This window comes from Channa argus, chromosome 6 (assembly GCF_033026475.1).
Source record: "Channa argus isolate prfri chromosome 6, Channa argus male v1.0, whole genome shotgun sequence".
Taxonomy (NCBI): Eukaryota; Metazoa; Chordata; class Actinopteri; order Anabantiformes; family Channidae; genus Channa; species Channa argus.
This window is the reverse complement of record NC_090202.1, coordinates 1,356,475-1,382,891: the sequence shown is the minus strand read 5'-3', so window position 1 is coordinate 1,382,891 and position 26,417 is coordinate 1,356,475. Positions and strand designations below refer to the sequence as shown.

General features: G+C 40.3%; 1 protein-coding gene across 10 annotated transcripts in view; it reads right to left on the bottom strand.

Annotated features, from left to right (window-relative positions):
* Positions 1 to 10,552: 10,552 nt before the first annotated feature.
* Positions 10,553 to 26,417, bottom strand: part of msi2b (musashi RNA-binding protein 2b) — a 248,973-nt gene continuing 233,108 nt past the window's right edge. For 3 of the 10 annotated variants that reach the window (XM_067507482.1, XM_067507484.1, XM_067507486.1), the window contains 3 exons: positions 24,832 to 25,029; positions 20,340 to 20,494; positions 10,553 to 12,966 (listed from right to left, as the gene is read on the bottom strand). In XM_067507482.1, the coding sequence (XP_067363583.1) occupies positions 12,901 to 12,966; positions 20,340 to 20,494; positions 24,832 to 25,029 (419 nt within the window). In that variant the 3' untranslated portion in view covers positions 10,553 to 12,900. Of the gene's footprint in view, positions 12,967 to 15,611; positions 15,689 to 20,339; positions 20,495 to 24,831; positions 25,030 to 26,417 lie in introns of all 10 variants that reach the window. The other 7 variants (XM_067507487.1, XM_067507489.1, XM_067507491.1 and 4 more) reach the window with 3 other exon arrangements.

Genomic DNA, 26,417 nt, shown 5'->3' with positions numbered 1-26,417 from the left:
AAACAGGAAACATGAACAATAAGTTCAGAAACGCTCATCCATGCGTCCGACTGTAATTCATCCATGGCTTTAAGAGAAGTAGGGCTCACAAAGGACTACTATGACGTCCAAGCAGGTGGATGTAAGCAGCCAAAGACGTTGATCAAGTACTTTTTGTATCAGTCATGTGTTGTAATGCTTACATTAACCTGACTCCAACCCTAACCAGCCACCTCCCTCGGCTCCACGCTGTAGCCCGGAGAAACCAGGAGTCTCTGTGGTGTCCTTTCCAGCATTTTGTCATTCAAACCCTTTGCTGCAGGAAACCAAACCTATGACCATAATCATCAACATCATCAATGTTCTTTGACTCTAAATCATGTTGTAAATGTGCCAAACCAGCAAAAGTAATCAATACACACATTCATTTTCCATTACTGTTTTAAATAACAAAAGGTGCCTTAAACTTAACACAACATGATGCCGTAACTGTTTATAAAGGGCTTTTGTCATCTTTTAAACACTGCTATCACTTGTTGGTATGAAACAAATCATTCACGCAAGCTTTGAAATCTTGTCTGACACAACTAAAGAGAACAGTTTGCACCTCTTCTATCAGTAAGAATGGTTTGTACCTGTATTTAGCAAAGCCTCAATAGTCTTTGAAGAGCTCACTCCTGTGCCGGCTGATTGGGCCACATCAATAATGTGCTTTGTTAATAGCAGGTAGAATCAGGTGTTAACATGAGGCTGATTGGAGTGTATGAGTGGAACGAGATGATTGGGAAGCCTCACAGGCTAAAGTTAAATATTCCTTAGCAAATATTCCTTGGTGCAGGAAGAGAGGGAAGAGTTGATGGGGAGGAGTGTGTGGGGGTTCATTGGGGACTGGATGTAATTGCTCCAGCAAAGGGGCCCACTGAGTAAGATCTGCGGCAGACAGCCGGGCCCTGCAATCAACTGATGAAGGCTACTGCAGTATGGTGCTTAAGAAGGGGTTGATTAAAATAGTTGAATACTGTGTTTCAGATTTCTGAGACCATATCAATGACTGGGATATTATCCTCTTCTTTATGTAAAGGAAAAGGACACAGAGGACAAACATCCACACTATAGCAAATCCATGTTTAACAAAACCTTACAACTACAGCAGGAGAGTGGGAATAACACCAGCTGCCATCTTAGTTCCAAACATTAAGACATTGTATTTACAAATGTGTGCAGTTTGACAGGGAAAACTGGAATTATCAGTCCAATTACATTTAGCAAACCAACTCATTCACATTAGATGACTTGGAGAGAGGCATTGTAGATGAAACAAGCCAAATGGTCACCACACCTAGGTCAGGGAAAGGGCAAAGGCGGCTAAGGAAGGCGGGAAAACTCAAAGGGCTGTTGATAGTTTGGCCTTCATACACATTCACTACTACAGGACCAACACAGTGTGCTTTCCATGCACAGTGGAGAGGACGGGGTCTTGCCAAATGAGTTCTCAAGAGATCTGCCTGCACCTGCAGCCATTTTTCAACATTTTTAATTGGTTCTCCTTAGACAGCTGATGCTCTGTGAGAAGGCTGTTTTGGCTTTGAGCCAGACCCAAATTGCACCATCAACTTCATTGTGACACAAAGGCCTTTTAATGTAAAGCTTCTGCACTGTTCTCCACTGTTGATGTACAAGTACCATATGTGTAAGTATCTACAGATACAAACCTGCTTTAACAAAGCTTGCAGCATTCTAGTCACAGTTCACAGTGATGAATGCTTTGCTGTTCTATGTAATTGCATATAGTCATGGTCAGGTCCTACACAAATGTCGTGTCTGAATGTGTCTTTTTACATCTAAGTGTTGGAGAAATGCCCAACAAGGAGGTTTCTTATCTTTAGACCCAATTCAGTGGCCTGTATCAGCAGATTGAGTTGAATAGTGAATGTTGGATTAGATGCTTGAACCAAACCAAACCTTGCAGACTTGGCTGTTGACACTGTTGTTATTGTTGATTAAATTGTGGTTCATATTTCAATCAAATCTGCTCATGCCTGGGAAGGCATGCTAAGACAGAAAGAAGTGGTTTCAGGGACCAGCCCCTCTGATGCTCATTCCGGTTTGACATTAATGCGCCTTAACTCAATGGGTATTTGCTTTTTCCCCAGTTTGACATAAATGGCTCCTTCACCACTTTGGCGAGTTTTCTTGCTGTTCCACAAACAATAGTGAATGAAACTAATAATGTTCGGTTAGAGATGTTCTGAAATTACTGCAAGGCAGAAAATAGTGCAGATGTCCGCTGAACCGATGCTACAGTCCATTTTGCCACAGAAGGTGCGTGTCAGGTATGTTGTAGGGGTCTGTAGTTATGCAAAATCAGAGATTTATTCACAAGTACAAACCAAGCTTCACCTTGAGATTTGGAAGCAGTCTCCTCAGCTCTGTCTTACCCTCCCTTGCCCTTCTTTGTGACAGTTTTGCTTTGTTCTTCATGTTCCATCTCACTCAGCACAGCCCCTCTGGTGTCTTCTTTAAAAGCATCTTCAGTATGAACCTTCTTCTTCTCCTGTTAACCTTCAACTCCATCCTCAGCATTCTTCTCTCGATATAACCCCCATCACTCCTTTTGTACTTTGTCTCAACACTGTCCAACCTGCGCTGCCCCTATAATACTAATACTAATTTCTATTCCTGTCCTTCCTTATCACTCCCAGTGAAAACACTGGCATCTTCAACTGTCTAGCTCTGCCTACCGTCTTTTTCTCATTGCCACTTTCTCCAGGCGATACATCTTGTACATCTTCCCTTTTATCCTTGCAGATTTGCCTGACACTCTTCTCCATCCACTCCACCCTGTCTGGAGTTTTCCTCACTTCTCTGCCACATCCGTCATTACTTCAAACAGATGACCGTTTAAATTCGTCCAACTTCACCACCTCTGTTGCTTGTAACTGCATTATTCCACCACCACCTCTCTCACATATACTCTGTCTTGCTCCTACTGACTTTTATTCCCCTTTTCTCAAGTGCATACTCCCACTTCTCCATGTTCATCTCAGCCTTCTCCTACTTTCATTTCAGATCAGTGTCATCTGCAAACATCATAGTTCACATAGACTTCACATTGACCTCATCTGTCAATCTGTCCATCACCATTGCAAACAGGATCTTTGAAGCAAACCCACCTTCCCACCACTCCGGGCATCCTCATGTAGTACCAGATGTCCTCTCTCAGCACTCTGTTAATAGTTCTCCAAATCCACTAACACTTCTCGCTCTCCTTTTCCTTCTGTGGCAATACTCTCAAAGCAAACATTGCATCTGTGCTGCTCTTTTTTAGCATTGTCTCACAAAATGTTGTTAGATAGTCTGGTCACCCACTCCACTGCCATCTCTCCTTATATCCATGCCTCCACTGGTATGTCATCTGGACCTACTGCCTTTCCCATCTTCATCCTCGTCATGGTGTTCTTCACGTCAACATTACTCTTTGAGGATGTTAGTTAAAGGACCCAAGTGAGGAGACGGATGGATTTTATCTGGGACCTGGGATTAAACTCAAGCTAAAGAAAACTGTACAGGGCTGGAGAAAGTAGACAGTAGAAATAAACCTAGGTCCAGGAGTAACGGGGATCTAGGGAAACTGAATATAAGACTATATGTACTGTATATAAGACGTGAACTAATGCTGGGGAAAACAACAGTGCCAGTAAAAACAGAAAATGAAATGTCATAGGACTAATCTGGAATAGTTAATGATAATATACAGAACGTATACACATATAAAAGCTGACCTAAAAATGAACTAACAATAACCTTAAAGTGGTGTGCACACAGTGGCAGGTTAAGCGGGTGGGAAATTAAACCAGAAGGTGTGCTTACACAGTGACCAATGCGCAGGAATAATCAACAAAACTGAGTACTAAACAGAGGTCGGGGATAAACAAATAACCAAACAAGGACTTATCAAGGACAGACCGGCAGGGATAAACAAATGGCCAAACCCAACACCAAAATGAGGCCACAAAACACACATTCGTCTGAAAAGAAGTCAGCAGTAATAAAGTCCTATGTCTAGGACTACGGAGAGCACAGGATAGGGATCTGAGCAGCGTCTGGTAGTGGTGGGATAAAGACAGGCAAACAAAAACAAAGAGCCAGTAGCCAGTCAGGTCAGATTGCAGCGGAGAAACTGATTACCCAGCAACAGCACTGGTGCTGTGGACGTACAGGGTGAAATTGGATTACTGTTGGTCGAAGTCGAAGAAGGAGAGGAGGAAGGTGAGTTTGTAGGCAGAAGAGGAAAGCTAAGAATGTAGGACTGACAGTAGGGACTTTGAATGTTGGTACTATGACAGGGAAGGACAGAGAGTTGATTGACATGATGCAGAAAAGGAAGGTGGACATACTGTGTGTCCAGGAGACCAGGTGGAAAGGTAGCAAGGCTAGAAGCTTAGGAGCAAGTTGTTCTACCATGGGTCAGATAGGAGGAGAAATGGAGTAGGAGTTATCCTGAAAGAGGAGTTTGTGAGGAATGTTCTAGAGGTGAAAAGAGTATCAGACAGGTTGATGAGTCTGAAGCTGGAAATTGAAGGGGTGATGTTCAAAGTTGTTAGTGGTTATGCCCCACAGGTAGGAAGTGAGTTAGAAGAGAAGGAGAAATTCTGGAGTGAGTTAGATGAAGTGATGCAGAGCATCCTCAGAGGTGAGAGAGTGGTGATTGGTGCAGATTTCAATGGACATGTAGATGAAGGGAACAGAGGTGATGAGACTGTGATGGGCAGGTTTGGTCTTCAGGACAGAAACACAGAAGGACAGATGGTGGTAGACATCAGGAGTGAAAGAGATCAGCTAAGAAGAAGTGGGACACTGAGAGGACTGAAGAGAGTAGACAGGAGTATATGGAGATACAGTGTAAGGTGAAGTTAGAGGTGGCAAAGGCCAAACAAAGAGCATATGAGGACTTGTATGTTAGGTTGGACACTAAAGATGGAGAGGTGGATTTGTACAGGTTGGCCAGACAAAGAGACAGAGATGGGAAGGATGTGCAGCAGGTTAGTGTGATTAAAGATAAGGATGGAAATGTATTGACAGGTGCCAGGAGTGTGATGGGAAGATGGAAGGAGAACTTTGAAGAGTTGATGAACGAGGAAAATAAAAGGGAACGAAGAGTAGAAGAGGTGACTGATGTGGAGCAGGAAGTAGCAAAGATTAGTAAGAGTGAAGTGAGGAGGACGTTGAAGAGGATGAAGAGTGGAAAGGCAGTTGGTCCTGATGACAAACCTGTGGAGGTATGGAAGTGTCTAGGAGAGGTGGCAGTAGAGTTTCTGACTAGTTTGTTTAACAAGAAGTGTACTGGTACCAATTTTTAAGAACAAGGGAGATGTGCAGAGCTGTGGCAACTACAGAGGAATAAAGCTGATGAGCCAAACAATGAAGTTGTGGGAAAGAGTAGTGGAAGCTCGGCTAAGGGCAAAGGTGAACATTTGTGAGCAGCAATATGGTTTCATGCCTAGAAAGAGTCCAACAGATGCAGTATTTGCTTTGAGGATGTTGATGGGGAAGTACAGAGAAGGTCAGAGGGAGTTGCATTGTGTCTTCGTAGATTTAGAAAAAGCGTATGACAGGGTGCAGAGAGAGGAGCTGTGGTGTTGTATGAGGACGTCTGGAGCAGCAGAGAAGTATGTTAGAGTGGTGCAGGACATGTATGAGAGCTGTAAGACAGTGGTGAGGTGCTGTAGGTGTGACAGAGGAGTTCAAGGTGGAGGCTGGTCTGCATCAAGGATCAGCTCAGAGCCCCTTCTTGTTTGCTCTGGTGATGGACAGACTGACAGATGAGGTTAGACAGGAATCTCCATGGACTATGATGTTTGCAGATGACATTGTGATTTGTAATGAGAGCAGGGAGCAGGTGGAGGAAAATCTAGAGAGGTGGAGGTCTGCTCTGGAAAACAGAGGAATGAAGCTTAGCCGCAGCAAGACAGAATACATGTGTGTCAATGAGAGGAACCCAGGTGGGACAGTGAGGTTACAGGGAGCAGAGGTGAAGAAGGTGCAGGACTTTAAGTACTTAGGGTCAACAGTTCAGAGCAACGGAGAGTGTGGAAAAGAGGTGAAGAGGTGAGTGCAGGCAGGTTGGAACGGGTGGAGAAAAGTGTCAGGTGTGTTGTGTGATAAAAGAGTATCAGCGAGAATGAAAGGAAAGGTGTTCAAGATGGTGGTGAGACCAGAGATGTTGTTCGGCTTAGAGACAGTGGCACTGAAGAAAAGACAGGAGGCAGAGCTGGAGGTAGCAGAGCTTAAGATGTTGAGGTTCTCTTTGGGAGAGACGAGGATGGACAGGATCAGGAATGAGGACAGCAGAGGGACAGATCATGTTAGATGTGTTGGAGATAAAGTCAGAGAGGACAGATTGAGGTGGTTTGGACATGTTCAGAGGAGAAACTGTGAATATATCAGTAGAAGGACACTGAGGTTGGAGCTGCCAGGCAGGAGGTCTAGAGGAAGACCAAAGAGGAGATTTATGGATGTAGTGAGAGAGGACATGAAGTTAGTTGGTGTGAGAGAAGAGGATGCAGAGGACAGAGTTAGATGGAGGCACATGATTCGCTGTGGCGACTCCTGAAAGGGAAACAGCCCAAAGGAAAAGAAGAAAACTCCTTTCATTTCCAGTTTTACACTCAGTGTTCTATCAGACACTCTTGATTTCTTGATTGCCTCTTTAAGATTATCCCTTCACCATTTCTCTTCCTATCTATGTCATGTGAGTTATGTTATAACATAACAGTTAAATCCACCTGTTCTCAGCTTTACTGCCCTTCCACTACTGTAAACACAGTAAAACTACCTTTCTCTGTTCCATAATATCAGTCACAGACTCTAAACTCCACCTTCCCCTTATCTTTCTCCTTACTCACCCAATAGTAGCATGGGTTTCACTGTTTCACTGCTGGTGTAGTACTGTTGGTGGATGCTGGTAACCCGGGCTTTGATCAATCCCATATGGAAATCTGTATTTTTGATTTGGTACAGGTTTTTATTTTATTTTATTCTGATCTTATGTGGTGGAAGCCTCTCATGACACAGACTCATTCAGCAGCACTGGTGCTTGTGTAAACTTATTCCCTTTTTTCTGAGCTTTGACCAAGGCTCACCCTCCTGACCAATCAGAGCAGAACAACTATTTCTGCTTCTATTCTAGATATTAGCTTTTTTTTTACTGTGATTTAATAAGTAGGACTGGCTGAAGGGGCTGTGCAGTATGAGTCAAAGCTGTATCCGAACAGAGAGCTGCAGACTGTGTCTCTAACTGAAATGAAATGTAATGGACTTCACCTATAATGTGATTTGATTTGTTGGTTGTAATCACAGTCTTGCATCATGATCCTGTTGTTAACTGACTGAGTTTTGTGTTTTGTTTTTTTTCATTTAAATAAAATCTATAATGTTTCAGCAGTAAAAACATTTTCCAACTTGTTGAAATCTTTTTATTTGTATTTTTTAGACAAACACATTAATTTCTGGACCAGAGTAGAGGATGGAAACCTTTCACAAACATCTTTTATTATCATTATTTGAAAATACAAATATAAAATTATACTTTCCACATTTGGGATGTGAGAGACCCCATCCACCTTTTGTTCTTATTTTTCTCTCTTCTTTTTTTTTTTTTTTTGTTTAATTTTTAATTTTTTTTTTACAACAGGGCTTGAGCAAGCCATACAAGAAGACCTGAAAGAAGCTTTCAGACAGTCAGTCCGTTCAGTCAGCTCTCATGGTAAAAAGTCTGTTAACATTAAAAAATGGGCAAGTGGCAGGGATGGACAAGACAATCAGCAACCTCCGGATGAAGGACAAGCTTCTGCTGCTACATCATGAGACACTAGTGACTGCACCACTTCTAAACAACTTCTAGACACAGACATAAATTATTATACTTTATACATTTGTTTCAGTACGCTTATACACGGAAATCCCCAGCATGAAGCTGTGTTTGTGGAGTTGGCCATACCTAGCACTTGCCTCGAGATTCAAGTTTAAGTGGATACAGTAGTACACTCAAAATACATATTCCAACACTTTCCAGGTCATATGTCGATGTCTTCTCTTTGTTTTTAGTCAACAGTTATCCAATGATGAACTCTAACAAGATGTGTAACATTCATTAGCTGTAAACCGTCAATATTAACGAAAAGTAGAGCAACAACAGAGCCATGCTACCTTAAAGTGCGAGCTATCAAATCAAATGAAAACGATGTGAAGCAATGAACGTGTGTTGCATAAGACGTGGAACTGGAATAAACAGCTCATACTTTAATAAGCATTTAAGCATGTCCAGATTCATAAAGCAGGACTGGCTGTGATTATTTTCTGTGACAAACTGTATTGCTTCGTGTCGTATTTTAATGTGTACTTATCTATTTATCTATGGAAGATATGCTATCATAGTTATCACAGTCACTATCACGGTTGCACAATAAGCTCACTTATCATTGTTAATAAAGGCACAGCACCACATTACTGTAAAACCACTGTATCGTCCAAGCCTCATACCTTAAATAAGGTAAATCCTTTAAATGCTAATCATTGGCCAGCAACACACAATTCTACATGTTTTTCCTATAAAATGTGTTTGTATGAAACTGAAACTAAACGTGCATAAGCAAATTCACATGCAGTGGCAGTGTTAAGGGTGAAAGCAGGAAGCTTTGCAATGTTCCAATAAAGCAATGAAAAGTGAGAAAACATGGATTCAATGAACTTATATCTGCTTAGAGCTACACTTTTGATTAAAGAGCTTTTTGGGTTTTCAGTGTGGGGAAATGCTTAAGAGGAAAAAAACTGCTAATGTTCAGTCGCTTACAACTGTCATGGCCACCTAGTTGGACAACTCAGTAGACTGTTCTCCCAAGAAAAGAGACACAAAATGTCCATGTTTCCATTCAGGCTCTTTAGCAGCTGTAGCAAACTTGACTTTTGTCTGAGACAAAGCAGGAAACTGGGTGATGCTTCCTTTAATCATGACCACAATTCATGCCTGACCTTAACCATGTTGTTATTGTAACCATGACATAGTCCACCTGTGGCAAACTTAGTTTAATTAAGGAAAAAAACAATTCACACTAGATACCAGAACAAAAACCAAGACACAAAGTCCTACTAACTCCCTGTAAACCTCTAGGATGACATTTTTATATGAAAACTAGATCTGGAGTGTATAAAACAATTTCGACATTTTTCCCAGGAGGCCTTGATAAATAAGAAAGACTCTCCCTAAAGTTGACCATCCCCACTGTTCGCGTAGTCCAACTAATGCCCACATTTAAACCCCATAGAATTTATTCAGAGACCCAGTCTGACTGAGCTTGACAGGATCCGACAAGAAGAATAGGATAACTCAAGGTGTGAGAAGCCCATACTTATCAAACAGGATTGTGAGCTGTAATTACTGCCAAAGGTGAGTTTTTGATTGTAATAAAGATTGAAATAGAAGAAGGAAGTGTGGCAATTTATTCAATTTACAATTAAAATTACAACACAGTAAAATGTGCAAAGAGTGAAGTAAATCTGCTCCTTAAAGTTTATTTGTCACTTCTATTCAGATCCCTATCGTTACCTTGTATGTCACACAGTTATTGTAAGGTCATATAAGAAGTCGAGCATTGATCAGTCAGCAACTAGAGAACGAGCTTCTGTGATTGACAGTCGGACTCTGCTTAAAGTATGAGCTGTTTCCATGATTCAAGAAACAAATACAAATATTTTTTGGGTGTTGATGAATTCGAATTCAAATGTACAAATACTGAAGTTAACACGTAAAAAACTGTATTCAAAAGTAGTAGTACCATGGGTATCGTTCAAGAGTACAAATATTGAAACATAGAGTTCAGATTAATGATATTTATAATAGTTATTATTGTTATTACTGTTATTATCATTGATCTGTTATAACTATATAAAAATATGTCATCTGCTTCAGTAGTGTAATAAAATCCTTACTGTTACCTATTAAATTATAACAAATCAAAGTATTTTGCATATCTAGCTTAAGCATTTAAGGTAGTATGGCACACCCCCTTTTTTAAATAACATTCAAGGGTGGGAATCTAATTAATGCCTTGTTTACAACATTGACATACAGCAAGTCTTCCTTTAAATGTTTTCAATGAGAGCTTTGGTTCACTGAAACCACGTGAGAGCAGCACAGAACAGAAAGTCATCAGAAAAATAAAAAAAACGAGTGAGACCAATGTCTGCTTTTTATACCCCAGATGGAAAATCAGAAAGTTCTATCCTTACAGGTCCTATATTATGTAATGAGTACAAGCTACTAGCATCTATTGTAACTACAGAACATCTATCACTAGTTACTAGGAGAAAGAGTGAGAGGAGAGAAGAAGAGAGTGAGAGTTTTAAAGATTAACAAATGTGCGTATAGTCCACTACACTGGTATCAAAGACAGCACTACTATATAATGTCATTGGATTTTCTTTTGTTTACATTACTGAAATACATCATGATCAACTGAAGATTATAGTAGAGGGTGACAGGGAATGGAGAAAGAACTGGATGATGTACAGTACATTATATTATTAGTGTTGGTTTTATAGATATTATTCATATAATCATCAAACAACCACAAAAATATCAATACAAATCCTTCTTAAAAATGTAAATCATACAAGGGAACATACATGTTTCTCTTTTTAATTAGCAACATAGATTTTTTTTTTGAGTACTTGATTATTACTTGAAGTCACCAGTTTAGAAACAATCCAGCATTCAACTCCTTATGGTTTGTAAAAGTAATCTGTGAAACATCTGTGTCAGCACAAAGAGGAAGAAACAGCATATACATTTATCAATCCATAAACCATTTCAAACCTTAAACAAAGATCATTTCTTTAGTTATAGCAAATTCCTATTTACATGAAATTATAGATAACATTCCTATTTTCCTATTTCTAGTTTTTTGTGTGAAAAAAATCACCTGCTTCGGATGTTATCATGCCATTCAATGGTTGTTATGTGTTGCTATAACAACCATATGTATGAGCCGATAGGTACCTGCCCCACATGCTAGCAAGCTCGGTAAGTCACTAGGCACAAAAATAAGTGGGTTAGGGTTAGAGAAAGATTGTGGTTTTGATAAAAATACAGAAACAGCAGAGTATCAAACAGCAGACAAACAGGTTATTTGTCTCATAGTCCTGTGTTTTGTCACCCACCCATCCACCCAGATGTCCTCTTTACAAAGACGTTGTCGACTATGTGTTTACATCTCTAAATGAAAGTTTGGCAACACCGTCCTTAAATGGCCCCAGTGTCCCACATGTTTCAATTATACTTACTATGTAAGTAAGTAGTAAGTGACCAACCAAACCTTCGTAACATGCTGATAATGACTGATAACTCACCATTTAATGGCCTGATAACGTTCGAATCGGCTGGATATTTTGTGTACACGTAGTGGTGACTGATCAACCAGCAGTGTGCAGGCTGTTTGGCAAATGTCAAAATTTTCAGAACCGTAAAAAAAAAAAATAAAAAAAACTCCTTCACTTTATTAAGTCTACTTCATAGATCAAACTAATGTGCAAAGGAAATCTGCTGTTAACTTTACCTCTAATCACAGTGCAACAACTTCACTTTGTAAGCCAAGCGTGTCATCTTCAAATAAGTTCTCTGGTCATCGTTACAAACATACAGGACTGAGGTAATAAGCAACCCTCATCTGCTTCCTCCTCAGAAGGAAACATAAGTTACTAAAAATATATTCGACTCGAAATATTGCCTTTTTTGTGTGACACCAGACAGGGAAAGACAAACAGTGTATCAAAGAAACAAACATCATCTCTGTGAAATATGAGGACACAACGGATTTTTGTAGTATTTCCAAAAAAAGTGTGCTTTGGATTGATTTCTTTTCATGCTACTTGAGCTCCAGGGTCGCCGTGACACAGGAGAGTGAGAGAGGAGCCTGTCAGTTGCATGTCACAGAGTGCACATCCAACAACAGCGTTGTGTTGTCTTTTTCAAACTGTGCACGCTCTAGCGATTACGTAGACAAGTATGCTGGTATTAAATTAGCCACAGTTGGAAAGAGCTCATACGGCTCCGGCAGGGGGGACGATCATCTCCTCGGGTGTTGTGCAATGGATGGGACTCTGGTGGGACAGCTCCATCCAGCATAGTGTGGCTTTTTTGCCTGATCAGCTATAACATCACAACAATACTGCTCATCTGTCTCTCTCTAAAGCACTATATGCAATGACTGAAACACAGTTTACAGTTATACACTTCTTTATAAGTCTGACATGGTATTAAAGGACAACATTTTCTAATTTGTTTCTCCGGACAATGAAACATTTATAAAACAGGACTGTGAAAATACTGTAGTCCTCTTATTGCCAAAAATAGGTATGTTCTGTGAGCACACTGCTAGAACCAAAGCTGCTAAGTGTTATTGGCGTGTCTTGTGTTATTTGGATGAACCAACACTTTCTCCATTGGTTCATGTCAGATGTCTTGGTATGTGCAAACTGACAATCTTTCAATCACCCAAAGATAAAAAAGTATCCACAGTGTCTCAGCAGACACACACACACAAAGAAAGCACATACATCATTTTTTTTTTTACAGGAGGTTCAAAAGTAACAATGGTACATGTAAAATCGTCAGAACTCAATACTTAATACAATTTTTTTTTCATTATTAAAGTCCAAGACAAAAAAAGTTATAATTTCAAAAAAAGCTATTTAAATTAAAAAAGAAAAATCATCAAAAGTGAAAATATAAACAGGAAACCTCTACACAAAAATACCAGACTACAGTACAGTCAGTGGGATCTCAATAGCAGGTCAGGCTTTATAGTACAGCAGACTGTCATCTTATACTGTGATGATGTTTAACTTTTGATTTCAAGCTGGTCTTCATCTGGTGCCACCTCCCTGGCTCACCACATGGATGCTGTAGTGGTTAGTGCTGGATGGCATCACCTGTACACAGAAGCAGTTTAGAAACTGTGGCCTCCTGACATATTCTGCTGGCAGTGTAGCAGCATAAACACCAGAACTTTCACTAAATCTCTTAGTAAGGAGCTTCACTTCACACAGAACACAGAGTGTCTTCAGGTTTTAGAGAGAATAATGTCAGTTTTTTACGTGCAAAATAAATGTTTTCCTACTGTTCATGACTGATGAAACAAGCCCCCTCCAAACCGACACCCCACCCCTTTTTTTTCTCCTTTGTTTCTGGTTACTAAATATGCTGATTACACCTGACAGTAACAAAATCAAACGTGTTCTCATCCCAGATAATGACGCTTTCCAAGGGGTCAAATTGCACGGTGAACTGTGCCGTTGCTTTAATCATTAAAAAGGGAAGTGCCAGAGTTTACATCGATTACGACGCAAGCAAGTTCCAATAAACGTCTGCAAGTAACACAAAAGGACTGGACTGGACAAAGCAATGCTTTTTGGGAATGAGAACAGGCTGGATGTGATAACCACTATTGTCAGTGGAAACCCAACGTTTTCACCTAGTACACCCTGCTGTGCGAGACAGAGACAAAAGGGCCCCAGCAATGTGACTAGGACAAGTTGAAGAAAGTTTACTTATATGAAAATATGCTGTGACAGAGTTCAGTCTTCTTAATTCTCACTGGAATCAAGCAAAGAGTCAGCATATCACATGGTTTGAGTTAAGTTTTTTATACCCAAAAGAATGAAGCTTTATGGGAGGTTTATAGAGGTTGATACAGTAGTTGGCCATCAGTGGACCATTTACTCTGAGAAACATTTTATCACGTTACAATCCTCTCCAACTCATGTGTTGTTGCTGCAACACCTAAGAAATTGAGGTTTTAGATCAAAACAGAGATGTGGGACAATTGATGCAATTCAATCAGCTGGTTTGACACCAGCCACTAAAAGCATCAGCATCCATCACAGAACATTTCACAGACATTTGACCATTAGATTTTTTGATTTCTAATTAAAGGGTAAACTGTTAGAAAGACCTCATCTGAAATATTTTAATTTTGTGAATAATTAGATCCAACCCTGTCTCCAGGAAATGACATTCCTATAAAAGTAAACAGGAAATGCAATTACGTTTATGCAGCAAATGGTGGGAGTACTAAGCGCAGGACTGTCAAGCCACAGACCTGAGACCGATTTCAGAGTCCTGTCTCTGGTTAGGTTTAGGAAACCAAACCACCAGAGGGTTAGAGAAAGATCATGGATTTGTTTAAAAGCAATTAATTAATTGATCTTTCTCAAATCCTAACCAGCTGCTGTAACTGCCCAAACACAACCATTAAACATGGCAGTCACACAAACTGGACATATATATTCATTCTCTGCATATTTCAGCAAAGAATGAAACAGGCTATTTACTGCTTTATCTGATATTTTCATGGACAAAAATATGTTTTCTGGTAACATTTTATATACTGTATATATATGTTCAGCATAAATGTACTTTCTATGTACATATTCTCATGTTATCCTTACAGGAAGATACCACGTGGTACCTACATTCCTCAGAAAACATAATTTAAAAAATAATAAAAAATGCAGTTTAGTTGTATAGGAACATCATTTTTAGTAGACTGGGTGTTTTAAATCTGCCAAACTGTGACACATAGAAAACTGACATTTTGTAGATTTCATAATTTTCATAATCTTTAATGTCTCACAGGAACTCTGGTGTCTCCATTTAGTGAGACCTAGAGAGACATTAAGGGACAGGGGGGGCCTCAGCTTGTCAAATTCCGATGCATTCAATGTCCACTTCAACCATAGTCCACCACAAGTTCATTTGCAATATTAGAATTAATGGTTGGCATCAACCCTCATTTGGCTGTTCTCAAATGAATCATGAAATATGAACTTGTTAACATTTTAAATACAATGACACAATGATGACAGTAACAGCTCAAAGACCTACAAATGTATGATTCTACGAGCAGCTGAAACATGTCCGGAGGCAAAGGCAGCAAGCTTTGGCACACGTATGATGCACGGCATGCAGTGACTGTCAGTGTTCCAGTGCTGGTATGAGGGAACGGACACACTACAGACAAACTTTGCTTTGATGTGTTGCCTTTTCCCATGGCTTCCCGTATTCCTACGCCACACTGTGGCTTCACGTAGTTTTCCATGATGGCTCAGTATATGCAGCGAGTTGCTTTGGCAGAATGTTATAAAACTTTGGTGAAGGTACAAATAAAGTTTCAAAATAAAGTTTGATCTTTCTTTACCTCTGCAAGATTCAAAGCAAAAAGCTCATTACCTGGGTAAGTGTGACAGGGAGCAGCAATGGGTGAGGGAAAGCAGAGTTTGCAGAAGAGTATTCATGCATACCTGAGTCAAACAATGGCAAATACTGCAGTCACAATGACAGACAGACGTCTAAGGGAGAATCGCAAATACACCTTACGATATACATTTACTTACTGACAACTTTTCAAAGGGCTGGTCATTTAAATGGGCTAAACAGCTGACTGTGCACCCTGTGAAAAGCTGTGCCACCACAGTATGATAGGAGCAGAGATGGGAGGGACGTGTGTAAAACAGGAATGAGAACAATTTGTTTGCATGGAAAGATAATACTGTGATATAGAAATTGTTTATAATACCTCAAATGAGATGGCAACCAGTCACCTGTTAGCTTTCAATGGTATCCATTTGTAAAAGCTGTCGCAATCAATGGACCCTAAAATGCACAATTAGTAACTGTGTCAGTATGAGCTTCTTGAAAAAAGGCAAAAAGTAGCAGTGGATTGGTGAGTGTGCTTTATTTACAGAGTGGTGTGTCAGCATGAACAGGAAGGACAGTAGGTTCCAAAATGTGAGACCACACAGGTTGGAATCTACGGTTTGGAGGTTTGAACTCAACTGTAACTGTGACCCAGAATCTGCACCGTTTGCATTTCACTGTGTCTTTTATTTGTCCTTGTTTGCTTTACTTTAAGAGGGGGCCTGGTGGCTTAGTGGTGGAGTATTGCGTTGGGATGCAGAAGGCCGGGGGCTCGAATCCCACCCCACCAGGCGCGGCCCCGCTCAGCCACCTAGGGCGACCCCGGTGCCGGTGCCGGGTTTAATTTAGAGCTGAAAATTGTTCATATACAAAAAGCAGATTCATACTGAACTGTCTGCCAAAGTTCTGTCTTTCTCAGCTTGACCTTCATTTCTTAGACACTGGAGCTGGTAAAAACCAAACCTCTAAATGATTCTGTTTGTATGGGGGCTGGTTTCTACTTGTACATGTTTGTAAGAAATAAATGTTATTTGTTGTAAATTACGGATTAAAGTTTCATCAATCCAATAAAAATATAAAAAAACCTCCGCGAAGATGTCAAGTCTCGATAAGAGAAATGACCAAAACTTGGCAGCACTGGTTGACTTAAACAGGGCCGTTAAATACCAGTGTTGCCAAGTTTTTTTCATTTCTGGATTTTAAGGACTTGAGCGTTTCTCCTTGTGCGACCTGTCCCATTCATGCTAACAAACAAAATCACACAACATGCAAAACAGTGATTATGCACAGTGTACAGAAGTGTGTCTTGCACTCACCAGTGGGTAAAAAAATAAAATGTTTTCATAACTGAAACACCTAATTATGTGATTATCTTACATTGCTGGTGATTTTTTTCTTCTGTCATCAAGTCTCAACACAACCTCCAAACCAAGAGTAAATTGATCTACTAATGAGCAGTGGGCTTGTCACAGTTTTCCAATGTCAGATGATCAAAACAACTACAATAAATCACACTGTTGCACTTGGTGACATGTTCTTTCATTCATGCAAACACACACACACACACACACACACACACACACACACACACACACACACACACACACACACACACACACACACACACACACACACAGAGTTGACTGAATCCAACATACACTATTTTCTGCCAGAAAGACTCACTGGGGACCAAATGTGGATTAAGCCACCACTGAAAACAGTCCCACATGGTGTCCTCCTGTCTGAGTACCATGGACTAAAGTCTGACATCTGTTCCAATAGAAACCAATGGGCTTGGACAGACTGTGTTTGTGACAGAGTTTTTGACATAGGAGTTAATAATAATAGCAAAAATGGATGAATCATGGTCAATTAGTTTGTTTCATGTCAAAGTGAAAATAAATGTTTACAAAGGTAACTGTAAAAAAAAGAAATAATCAGAAATATTTATTTGCATACACATTTAAACCATTTCAGTTCCGTAGCTGCACCTATTGAGCCTGTGTGTCGGGGTCTCATTCAGTTTTGAACTTCTTGACATAGATTTTTTTTCCCAGGGCCAAGCTCTGTCAGATTGCACAGGAATTGAGAGTGAACAGTCGTTTTTTTTTTTCTTTTTTACAAATTCTCAGTTACACTGAAGTCTGGGCTCTGACTGGGCCACGTCAGAAAATGTACTTTGTTCTCCTTCAACCTTTTGTGTATATATGTGTATGTCTGTCTGTATGTAGGGTCTTAATACAAATAATAATAATAAAACATTCTTCCAAGTGTCTTTGCAGACTACATCGGGTTTTCCTCCAGGACATCTCTTCTTCCCCTTTACCTTTACAAGCCATCCAGGCCTGCTGCAGAGAAGCCCCCCACAGCATAATGTTCCCACCCCCAGTGCTTCAGGGTGGAGATGGTGTGTTGTTGATGATGTGTGTGTGTTGGTTAACACTGTTTTACACGTCTATAATCTGATGACCAGAAAGCTCAATTTTGGTTTTATCACACCACAGAACATTCTTCCACTTGACTTCAGGCAAACTCTAGCTTAGATTTAATATAAGGTTTTCCTATGAAGCTTCACCTGGGGAGGAAACCAGGCAGGAGTTGCTGTCTGCACACTCTCTCCCATCTCAGTCGCTGAAGTTTGAAACTCTCTCAGAGCAGTTCAGAGGAGTCATAAGTGTCTTGGTGGCCTTGCTTACTAATGTGCTTCTTGTACAGTCAGTTATTGAATATGAGCCGCTCTAGGCAGATTTATACCTGTGTCATGTTTCTTCCATTTCTTAATGATGAATTTAATGTACTCCAAAAGATATTCAATGACTAGGAATTAGTCTTGTATCCTCTGCCTGTCTTCCACTTTTCAATAATCTTTTCATGGAGTTGTCTGGGTGTTATTTTGTCTTCTGTTGCACCAACTGGACCTTCCAGATACAACTGTATTTATACTACACTATATAAATCACATTCCCTGTAATCAGGTGTTCTTCATTCAACTGTTACTTTGGAAAAGAGCTGATTGCACCTTTAATTTAGATAATTTACAATAAGTGTGTGAAAGGCAGTCGTCCACAGACCACAGGGTGAGTAGTTCGATCCCCCTGGGTATATGTCGAAGTGTCTCTGGGCAAGACACTGAACCCCTAACAGCCCATTCCCCTCCCCTGCTGTGCAGTGCTGGTCCAAGCCTGATAGAAATTGGGGAGGGTTGCATCAAGAAGGGGCACTCGGCGTAAAAACTGTGCCAAATCAACATGCGGACAATGATCCGCTGTGGCGACCCTGAACTCACGGGACAAGCTGAGGTGACAAAAAAATGAAAATAAAACTTTAAGGGGGTGAAAACTTAAAAAAAACTTACTTGTTGATTGGTATTACAGAAATGACTATGATTCAATGTAGACAAGGAACCTTGAGAAGAGGGTGAATAATATTTCCATGATCCATCCACAGGAACCAGTTACTGTACGTGTTTCGCAGCTACCACCAAAATGCACTGCTGGGTGTTCTGAAGAACTGAACTCACTGTATTACTCATTAGTTTATTAGGACGCCGTGCAACTAAATGATGCCTTGAGCCTGTTCTGATTATTGGGTTTAATGCTCATCTGGGCAACTCTAACAGGTTTTATCTCAATGTGCTGGTGTTACAGCACAGGGTTCAGTGTGAATGCAAGAACTCATTCACCAGCCAGTGATTTTGAGTTCACACACTGCTTTTGGCAAAGTTTGCTAAACTCATTCGCTCTTTGTCATTAGCAAATAGCTGTGTACAAAGCCTTGAACTAACAGTTTCCCATTTGCAAGCAGTTCCATTTACTCTTTGAACTTAAAATTGTCACCGATAGCAGATTGGTTTCAGCTCTCTGGACACGGACACTATGTAGATAGTTTGGGAGAGAAGGTGGTATAGTCCATAACATTGTCAAGTGATACCGTAGTTCCAGAAAATCCAGCAAAGTGATACATATTTTAATAATTTTCATTCTAACAATCATCTCAGCAATATTGGGATCAAGTCATTTTTTAAAAAAAAATGGTGCTTCACACTTAGTAGCTGTTATTTTAACATTACAAATCTGAATAATTACCTTCTGGATTGGATATTAAATTCTAGACTGATCTGGTCTCAGGAAAAAAAAGATAATAATGATTAGTATACTCCTAATATATGACATAATGTCCATGGTCAATATTCTTTAGTAATGACAAGAAGCTGCTGTTGAGCCCTTTCTTTGCATGTTTTCTCCAGGCTGAAATGATGTGGGTGACTTCAAAGATGCCCACCAGGTGGTTTTTATGAAATGTCTGCACCAAATGCAGGTGGTCAAACACACATTTCTGCTCAGTCTGATGTTACTTGGACAGAAGATCAAAACAGGAAATATTAATATTGGGTGTTTGTTATCTGATGTCAGTGGAAGATCTCAGCTATAATTTAGGTTTCCTCTGCCTATCCAATCCATCTAGAAGCTTTCACTGGCTCATGGTATCAATTGAGTGGTCATCAACGCTACGAAGAATCCTTCTCATTACATACATTTGGGCCCCTCTTTTTAACTGATAAAAAGCCCTATAGGGGCCTTTTTAGGACTCGTTTCTGAATAGATTAGAAGAGAAAATCCTGTAATGGTTGAAAAGTTTGAGAAATATTTGCAAGGGTGTGGTTTGACTTGGATCTGCTGGACATCTGCTGCTGATCAGAAGTGACACATCAGAGAGCTGTAGTGCAAAGTCCCAGTTTAACTTTTTTTTTACTTTGCTTTATGACAGTTTAAAGAAATAAAAAGGGAACATGTACGCAAAGACTACTGGAACTAAACTTAAACTTTGATCTTTATGTTTTATTTCATGGTGAATTGCTACTGTAAGCTAAGTATGAATTAAAAGCAAAAAAATGACAAAACTACCGAGAGGTGGATATCGCAAATGAATAACAATCATTTCATAACACATACAAAGCTGATCATTATTTCTTAATAATATAGTTCCTAAAGTCCAGCCTTCTGATGTAATTGGTGGTGAAATAAGGAGAGCGATGAATGAGTTTAGCCACAAGACATTAGTGGAGAGATGAGTGATGAAGTAGATGATGAAACCCAGCTATACTCACAGCAATGCTGTGGCTGAAGCCAGAGCCTGGCTGAGGGCTGGTGGCACTGATGTAGTTGCCCACACCAGAGTCCTGACTGCCAGTTCCATAGAGGTCAGCTACAGGGCCAGGACTGTTGGCACCAGGAAAGGCTCCGGGCCGAGTTGGGTTGGTTCCTGTTGAGAAAGGGCCAGAAGACAGATTAGTTAAATAAACTATAACACACCTGGCTCTTAGAGATGAACACTGAGCATGACCTGGTGCACACTGGGACAAGAACTTCATTTCCACACAGTCCTCATGCTTAGTAAGGATTTGGAGATATGATGCAAGTTTACGATGATTGGGCCTAACACAGCATAACGTGTGGAAGGGATCTGAGTTTAACAGAAGGCCATAGTCTCATCTGTCAGGAAGGAGGCCAGATTTTTGCATTTACATAAATTGGTAATTACTGTGCCCAGTCCTCTACAACTATTTTCCTATTTAACTGTTTCCCATTGTCATTAATCTGCTGCCATCCAAGTATCCTAAATGACTGTTCCTTGCTGCTCAATCCTTGCTTGATCTAGAAGTTATTCTGGTCCTCAAGCTTGAAGGACATCCTTAATGTCTTATACCTGTTCTGCTTTATTGGAAGTCTGTTGGAGATTGGATGCTGCTACTGACCAGGCTGATCTAAGCCCAGCACCACTAGCAAAGTTTTATACTATAGTGTGATAATAGATTAGAGATTTATTTAAGACTTTTTAGTTGTAGTTTTACATCAAATCCATTAGGTCTGACTGATAAAAGAATCCCAAGTTTCTGTGCTCATTATGAAGGTCGATTATTTTCCACAATAAATTCTGGACAAGAGTAGAGCCAGACGTTAAGTGGCTGTGGGGATCTGGACCCAAGGAAAAAATGCAAGTAAGGGACACATGGACACAATTAGGAGGCTTGGGATTCACCCACGGCCATTGGAAATGTTCACTTCCAGTCCAGGAAGCAGTGAGACTAAGACATCCGGTTAAAGAGCTTTTCAGTTAGAGCTGCTAATCCTGCAGAGGTCTCCGTGTCTCAGCAGATTACACAGCGGAAAGCACAGCAGTCTGCTTTGTATAGCGAGCAGTATTGTAAAAGTGTCCTACTGTCAAGAAAACACATAAAACAACCAAAATCAGCAATTATTCACTAATTACTGAGCCTTCAATTACGATGTCAGTACATATTTATTGTCACACAGTAGGAACCAACAGGCTCCAGGCTGAGGGTCAAACACATGGGTGAGAACTCACACACTAAAAGGTCTGTGGTCTTTCGACAGGATTTATTGACATGAAACAATTTTGAATAATGATCAACTTCATGAAGTCAGAAATACTGGAGAAATTTACTTACAGTGTGCTAGTTATTAGTTGTGCATTCAATACAGGACGTGATATTCCCATACGCACAGCATTTCCTCCATCACCCAAATGTAAAAAAAACTCTTCTCACCTTGAGCCTCCCATTGGTGTTCTGTCCCTTAAAATGTGCAGAACCCTCAGATATGACTGCCAGACAGTTTATGAATACCTGGCAGAAATTGCACGGGGGAATTGGGCACAACACCCCTCATCTAATCAACACCTGTCACTAGTAGAGCCTCTGCACTTCTGCACCACCCACATCCCCTTCCCGTCCATAACTCCCCCTGCTCCTTCTCCAGCCTCTTTTAAATATATGATGGTGATTATCTTCTCCAAAGTGCTTGGGGTATTGGACCTGGCCCGCTGGCTGACAGGCAGGAAATTACACAGAGTGTCCTGGGTAATGTGCGCTAAAAGATTGCAGGGGTGAGCCATTCCTTGGACTCACTTCACCAGGAGGGGAGTAGTACTCGCAAAAAGAACTGCAGACCACCACCAATATTGTGTTTCCTGGCTAGAGACGTGTCAGTATAGTGTATTAGATTATTTATTGTAGATAAATATGTTAGGGAGAGAGACAATATGCAGTGATTGACATCAGTGGTGACCATTCAACCAAATACTGCTAAGTATAATGTTTAGGTACTGTAATTTACTTTAGTATGTGTATTGGATGGTACTTTTACTTCACTACATGTGAAAGTTGAATTTTTACTCTAATGGGGCAACTGTGGAACAGGAAGCAGAGCGGATGTTCATCAATCCTGCAGTCGTTGGTTTGATCCCCGGCTCCTCCGGTCACATGTTGAAGTGTCCTTGAGCAAGACACTGAACCCCAACTTAGTCGCTCCCAGTGAGTGATGGCCAGCTGCATAGCAGCTCCCCCATCAGTGTGTGATTGTGTGTGTGTGCATGTGTGATTGTGAGTGCGAATGAGAAGCAGTGTAAAGCGATTTGAATGCCAATAGGTAGAAAAGCGATATATATAAGAGCAGACCATTTACTATTGGTCCATTCCACATGCTGCTTTGGTGTTTTTAGGCCGGAACATTTTATTTGATTCATTTGATTCAAGTTGGGACAGAAACCTGAACCAACGAGGGGTGGAAACAAAACCACAGCAATACAGAGGAGAGAAGACAGACGTTGAAGGATCAGGGCCAAGGTGAGACTTTCTGACTTCAAACTCTGAATCTGACGGTAACTATTGCCATGAAAACCACACAGGCTTAAAGCAGAGAACAATTTGTACTGTCATCAGGCCTCAGACTGAGTGCATACCATAATACCAGACTATGCCATGAAATGGCAAAAGTCTATTACATTCACCCAGTGGACAAAGGATGTTCTGGGCTAGGAAACACTGGAGAGATTATATATTTCATTTAGCCCAGCAATGGCCCGGAATCCTGTCGGAGGAGTTGGGAGAGAGATGTCTGGAAAGTCTTACTAAACCTGCTGCTACTGCTGAGCCAGCTTAAGATAATGGATGGATACATGGACAGTGGATAAAAGGTAAAACAGACGTGATAATGATAATGCTGTGTTTGTAGATATTATAATGTAATGAAAGAAACATCTACTGTAATAACCTGCCTTTAATATCACAAAACAGTTGACAGTATCATGTAATGTCTTTTGCTTAGAATATAAAGTCTTTTGCTATTTTGTAGGTACATACACAAAGAATCATGTTCTGGAAGAATCATGTTATAACATCCCTGCATACTCCACTAAACGAGGCTTTGTCGTGTTCAATGAACCGTCAAAATCTGCAATTTGCTATTTCATCTTAAAATAACATAACAAATAATAACAAGAATCTAAATAAAATGAATTCTAGGCATAGCCTGAACCAATTACAAGTCCCCCAGTATTGGGTATCTGCTGATACAAAGTCCGATTTAATACACTGAACTCAGTCTACTCAATGTAATGCAGTAACTGACAGGTCAGTCAAGGTCACAGAAACTTTACTTTCAATTATTAAGCAATATGTGTCATGTTAACAGTGAAAGAAATGGAAATGTTTAGTTGTTTAGTGATACAGGAAATTAGCTTCAGAGCTTAGTAATTAGTCAACCCAGTAATTTGTCTTTAAGACACTCATACATGAAAGGATCAGATTTTGGTTGACTTCATAATACTTAATCCAGATGCATTTAAATATACCCACGTTGGCACACTGATAGTGATCGATAAGATCATATTGTGATCTCTAATAAATACTGTTTGTAATACATCCCCAGTAATAAAAAACCACAAACCATCAGAACAACATAACACTGGGATGTGTTAATTACGGCTGTCGTGAGTGAGTGACTTAGTAATAAAAAGAAAGAGGTCTGGGTCTGTCTTTCGTTCAGTCTCACTCTCATTAGCCCTGAAGTCTTCTTAAAACAAGTACAGCAGTGGTATCTACCTTAAATGCTCATTGTGTGTATGGTGGCAAATGTTCCTCACCATTTATCTTTGGTTGTTTTGAGCAAGCTTGTAGCAAACTACAGCATAAATACAAACTACAGCAATTAACTACAGCAGCTCTGCCATGAAATCAATTTTTACAAGCTTATCATTTTTCTGATTTTACATTAAACCTACCAGAAAGGTGATGATTATTACATTAGGACCACCTTGCAATAAAATTACATGAGTTTTCATGTGTTGTTAGACTAGAAACAGGATAATACAGCATAGTGTCACATTATTGGAGCTTCCAGCAACCAGCAATATCTAACTATGTTGAAAAACAAATCTAAAAATTCTTTCATTATAATTCCACAAGAAATCTGCCCCTTTGAACACATGCAATAACTCAAAACAACCAGAGATGCTTATAACTGAAGTATTTTGGCATCTGTTAACCGTTCTAGGAACAGCTCTAAGCAGGAAGTGTACACTTATCCAATCTGAAACCAAATGATAATGAAAAAACATCATAAATCAAATGAACAAATCTCCAAAGGCAATGCTATGAAAAGCATGCACAGCATTCTAGCAAATTTCGCATTCGGCTGCACAGTGTCATGCTTCACTCTTTCTTTATTCCTCCCTCTTGCTCTTTCTGTCTGTGAGACTACATGCATGCGTGAGAGGAGCAGAGACATAGAGATACACACCTGGGCTCTTAAAAGGGTCCGGGCTGTGCAGGTGGTGCTGGAGGGAGGTGGGAGAGTGGCAGGCTGAGCTGGCATGCTCACTGGGCAGGATTTGAGCAGCCGCATGGGCCCCCAGGGAGCCATAGTTGGCCAGGGAGTAGGATGCTCCTCCCCGCATGTCACCGCTGGCCATGGAATACAACCCATAATCAGGGAACCCTGGGAGACAGGGGAGGGGGTGTGGGATGAGGAGGAGGGGAGGGGATGAGTGGGGACTTATCATTGACTTTTATTATGACCTTAACTAATTAAAATGGATCTTGTAGTCTATGTGTTGCTAATATATATTCACAACCTAAATATAATGAAAACACACCAAAAAAAAGATATAAAACCAGGTAGAACCCTTAACTAGCAAAAGAGCAACCAGGCTGCACAACTAGAAACCGACCCAGACTAATAAACTCTGCAGTTGTACAAACAATCTATCACCACTGAGGACGGAGGACTACAAAGTCAAATTGCCATTGAGCTCATGTGCAATATATTACCAAAGCATCATATTATCATCCAAGAACCAGCAACAAACGAAAACCTCCTACATTATTAACAAGTCGGCTCAAATGGACTTTTTACCCTCTGTGTTATAATCCAATGCAATACAGCAGCTACAGCCTGCTGAAAGACCTTTAGTAAACCAAAATAAGGGAATGATGATTAGGAATGATCAATAATTTAGGTCTGGTTGTGCTCATAAATCAATGAGAATAAGACAGAAATTTCTCATTAATTTTAGATGTGACACTGACAGGTTTATAAGATGGAGCCAGGGAAGTTGCTTGAGGACTCAAATTCAAAGGCTTTCTACTCATTCATGCTCCTAAATGTTCTGCTTTGCTGGGAAAATGCGATTCGCTAAAAAATACGACTGACAACGAAACCCAGATGTCCAGCACAGGAGCAAATCGTTAGGCAACATTTACTATAAAATAGGATGTAATGATATATGTAATTTTGTGACATCGCAATGGAAACAAAGCCTCCATAATGTGAGCATTCCATTACTTATGCTACCTGTTTGCATCTGTGATAGATGCTTTGAGCATAGAGTGTTGTACAATAGAAAACCAGAGGCTTCAATATTTTATCCCCACAGAAGTGAAAAGTGAAAAAGTCTTTAATGGAGGTGGACGGGTGGTAGCTGGTGCACTAAGACACGGGACTTTTTCGGGAGACCACAGTTTGTCTCTACAGTGCAAGATGTTGTGCGCTGTAATGACGATCGTTACACAACGCCGCACACCTGGTTGTTATAATAGGGAAGTACAGGTGTGTCGCTGCCATTGTTTGTAGCATTTTGTTATTATCTAATTTATCTTGTAACTTAACCTTACACTGAAGATTTTGTGCCTAACAGTAACCTGTGTTGTCACTTAACGTAACGTTACCCACAAGTTGTATTCCTTAATATTAAAGCAGTTTTAGTGTGTATATAAAGTCGTTCCTACAAATAGTGGCAGCTTCCAATGGTAAAGCCAAAGGGTATGTGTGGTGTCAATATCATACGTGAAAGAATGTAAAAAGTGATGCGATTCGATGCTTTAGGA